This window comes from Salvelinus sp. IW2-2015, unplaced genomic scaffold, assembly GCF_002910315.2.
Source record: "Salvelinus sp. IW2-2015 unplaced genomic scaffold, ASM291031v2 Un_scaffold2742, whole genome shotgun sequence".
In the NCBI taxonomy this organism is placed as follows: domain Eukaryota; kingdom Metazoa; phylum Chordata; class Actinopteri; order Salmoniformes; family Salmonidae; genus Salvelinus; species Salvelinus sp. IW2-2015.
In genome coordinates, this window is record NW_019944045.1 from 85,027 (window position 1) to 89,465 (window position 4,439).

The 4,439-nt window shown below is 44.5% G+C and overlaps 1 protein-coding gene across 2 annotated transcripts in view; it reads left to right on the plus strand.

Moving 5' to 3' along the window:
* stoml1 (stomatin (EPB72)-like 1) overlaps positions 1-3,128 on the plus strand; it is a 5,245-nt gene extending 2,117 nt beyond the window's left edge. For both annotated transcript variants that reach the window (XM_024141781.2, XM_024141782.2), the window contains one exon: positions 2,828-3,128. In XM_024141781.2, the coding sequence (XP_023997549.2) occupies positions 2,828-3,103 (276 nt within the window). In that variant the 3' untranslated portion in view covers positions 3,104-3,128. The remainder of the gene's footprint in view (positions 1-2,827) is intronic.
* Positions 3,129-4,439: the final 1,311 nt, after the last annotated feature.

Here is a 4,439-nt window from a genome sequence, read left to right on the forward strand (position 1 = left end):
TCTAACATTATCAAATGGATGATAGATTGAGTTGGTGGGAGCTGGGATAATATTACGTCGGTGGGAATGGAACGCTGTCATACACATGGATCCAGAGCATCCCAAACATGCTCAATAGTGACATGTCTGGTGAGTATGCGACATGGAAGAACTGGGACATGTTCAGTTCCAGGAATTGTGTACAGATCCTTGTGACACGGGCGTCCATTATAAGCTGAAACATGAGGTGATGGTGTGGAGATGAACGAAACACAAGGGCCTAGGATCGTTCGTCACGGTGTCTCTGTGGAATTCAATTTGCCATCAATTAAAATGCAATTGTGTTCGTTGTCCGTAGCTTATGCCTGCCCATACCATAACCACCACCACTATGGGGCACTGTGTTCACAACGTTGACATCAGCAAACCGCTGCCCACAGACGCCATACATGTGGTTTGCGGTTGTGAGCCGGTTGACGTACTGCCACATTTTTTATTTATTTATTTTATTTTATTTCACCTTTATTTAACCAGGTAGGCAGTTGAGAACAAGTTCTCATTTGCAACTGCGACCTGGCCAAGATAAAGCATAGCAGTGTGAACAGAACACAGAGTTACACATGGAGTAAACAATAAACAAGTCAATAACATGGTAGAAAAAAAAGAGAATCTATATCAATGTGGTGCAAAAGGCATGAGGTAGGCATAAATCGAATAATTACAATTTAGCAGATTAACTGGAGTGATAAATCATCAGATGATCATGTGCAAGAAGAGATACTGGTGTGCAAAGAGCAGAAGTAAATAAATAAAAGCAGTATGGGGGGTGAGGTAGGTAAATTGGGTGGGTAGTTTACAGATGACTATGTACAGCTGCCAGCGATCGGTTAGCTGCTCGGATAGCAGATTTTTAAAGTTGTTGAGGGAGATAAAAGTCTCCAACTTCAGAGATTTTGCAATTCGTTCCAGTCGCAGCAGCAGAGAACTGGAAGGAAAGGCGTCCAAATGACGTTTTGGCTTTAGGGATGATCAGTGAGATACACCTGCTGGAGCGCGTGCTGCGGGTGGTGTAGCCATCGTGACCAGTGAACTGAGATAAGGCGGCACTTTACCTAGCATAGCCTTGTAGATGACCTGGAGCCAGTGGTCTGACGACGAACATGTAGCGAAATGCACGCTCCCTCAACTTGAGACATCTGTGGCATTGTTTGTGTGACAAAATGCACATTTTAGAGTGGCTTTTATTGTCCAGCACAAGGTGCACCTGTGTAATGATCATGCTAATTAATGAGCTTCTTGATATGCAACACCTGTCAGGTGGATGGATTATCTTGCAAAGGAGAAATGCTCACTAACAGATGTAAACACATTTGGTGCCAAAATGTTAGAGAAATAAGCTTTTTGTGCTTACAGAATATTTCAGGGATCTTTTATTTCAGCTCATGAAATATGGACCAACACTTTACATATTGCGTTTATATTTTTGTTCAGTGTATTTAAATATAACACTTAATATGCATTAGTGCTGGGCGATATGGCAAAAATATAATTTCACTATATTTAAAAAATTTATGACAGTTGTATGTTTTTGAGTAAAACAAGTTCTATATTTTCTTTTTGAGTAGTGWGTGATCCTAGGGTGGCAACACATAACATTCTAAGTGATTTCAATGGGTCTTTCTCCGTTCTGATTGGTTTATAGCAGGGATGGGCAACTTTGATGGTGGTGGGGGCCACAAAAAAAACAGAACTCATTATGCGGGGCTGCAGTGGCTCGTGGGTCCGCGTACCCACATCCATCCATACCACACGTTTAAATAGCTGGTCGCTAGACTAACTTATCATTTACCTTGTTTTATACTGTTCAATTCAACTTCAACCTCAAATCGATTTTTAGCATTTWCATCCATTTCTGTGTTTTCTGCACTCATTTCAGATCATGTGCCACGTCGGGCTGCAAGATATGGGGAAAACAAATCTAGGTTTTATTTTTAACCTTTAATATTGCAAATGTGATTTAGATCAAAACTCTTGGATGAACTGTTGTCATCATGGAAATGTAATGATTATTCTAATTCTATAGTAAAAATGTAATAGTGGGCACTTTAAATGCAGTGTTTGACATGACAACGAATGAAAATGCCAGGGAGGAGTTATTGTGACAGGGTAGGAACCAAAGTGTTGGTCAGCGTTTTCTAGGGGACCCTATAATCTTTGACTACGTTAAATGTTTTCTCTTAGCTACTTCATGTAGCCGGAGAAATGGTATGAGGTTAGGATAATAGRGTCTCTCTCCATTGAAAACAGGCGGTTGACCTCAACAACCCTCATCAAATATTTTAAAAAAAGGATTATAATATTGAGATGTATTCACCAATCCAAAGAAAGGATAGGCGGGAGCTAGACAGCCCTCCGTGCCGTTTTGTGGACAATGATTCTCATTGTCAGGGTGGAGAGACATGTATCTTGTCAATATATCCATAATCTTTGATGTAGCACTATCACATTTAACAAACCAAACATTGAAATACCGTTATAGAAGTTAAAGTGAAAAACCAAACTGAGATATAGTAAAATACAGTCTACCGCCCAGCCCTAATATGCATCAGGTCACAGTTATTATCGAACCTGTTCGGGTCACTGTATCTTGGTAAGTTAGTACCCGTAACATCTCTTGCACCGTTGAAATGGATGTTCCCTCTCTCCATCTTCCCTCACTTCCTCTCTCCTCGCCTCCTTCTGAAAACCCATTGGAGTTCCTCCGTCTCCTACAATGTGTTTTATATAGAAGGAGAGAGGATGTGAAATCACCGTGGTTTCTTAACAAACCTTTGTTTTTCTTTCCCAGATGGACATCAATGAGATGACCAAGCCTTGGGGTCTGGAGGTAGACAGGGTGGAGCTGACTGTAGGTGCTGTCCTGAAGCCTCCAGAGGACTATCCATCTGGGCCTGGCTCGGTCATCCTACCCCCCTCTATTCCTGGTCTCGAGGGCCTGGCCGGACCCATACAACAACTGGCGATGCACTTCCTGGGCAATATGGCTGGCGGTAACACTGGAGCTCCCCTGGTTAGGACAGGTGAGGTAACACTGGAGCTCCCCTGGTTAGGACAGGTACGGTAACACTGGAGCTCCCCTGGTTAGGACAGGTACGTTCTGAGGACACAGAGATACCTAGATGAGCTGATCGCTGAATGTAAGATCTGGTTCCTCTTGAGGACACAGAGATACAGATGAACTGAGTGCTCGTCCTCTAGGCACAGAGTAAGATTGACGCTGGATGCCCTTGAGAAGTGAGCTGATGCTGTCCTCTGAGGACACAGAGATATCAGATGAACGATGCTGGTCTATGCCAGATACGAGATGCTGAATGCTGCTCGGGACACAGAGATACAGGTGATGAGCGTTTGAGACACAAATAGATAGCTGTGTTGTCCACCCTCTGAGGACACAGAGATACAGATGAACTGATGCTGTCCTCTGAAGTGACACAGAGATACAGAGAGCTGAGCGTTCTAGGAATCAGGATAGCGATGACTGCTTCCTCTGAGGACACAGAGATACAATATCCCTCTGAAAAGAACTATGACGTTGCTGTCCTCTGAGGAACACAGAGATACAGATGAGCTGATGGCTGTTCCTCTGAGGAACACAGAAGATACAGATGAACTGATGCTGTCCTCTTGAGAGCACAGAGATACAAGATTGAGCTGATGCTGTCCTCTGAGGAGCACAGAGATATCAGATAACTTGATGTCTGTCACTCGTAGACAGGATACTGAGGCATCTGTCTGAAGGACACAGTATAAGATTGAACTGATGGCTGTCCCTGAGGACATACGATACAATATGAGGGTCCTTGGGAACGAACATACACGAAGCTGTCCTGAACCTAACCAGGGGAGCTCTCCAGTGTTACTGTACCTGTCTAAACAGGGGAGCTCCAGTGTTACCGTACCCGTGTCCTAACCAGGGGAGCTCCAGTGTTACCATGTACTGTCCTAACCAGTGGAGCTCCAGTGTTACCGTACCTGTCCTAACCAGGGGAGCTCCAGTGTTACCGTACCTGTCCTAACCAGGGGAGCTCCAGTGTTATACCTGTACCTGTCCTAACCAGGGGAGCTCCAGTGTTACTGTACCTGTCCTAACCAGGGGAGCTCCAGTGTTACCGTACCTGTCCTAACCAGGGGAGCTCCAGTGTTACTGTACCTGTCTAACCAGGGGAGCTCCAGTGTTACTTGTACCTGTCCTAACCAGGAGCGCCAGTGTTACTTTCACCTGTCCTAACCAGGGGAGCTCCAGTGTTACTCGTACCTGTCCTAACCAGGGGAGCCCAGTGTTACTGTACCTGTTTCCTAAAACACAGGGGAGCTCCAGTGTTTATCTGTATCCATGTCTAACGCAGGGGATGCTCCAGTGTACTGTATCCTGTCCTAACCAGGGAGCTCCAGTGTTTACT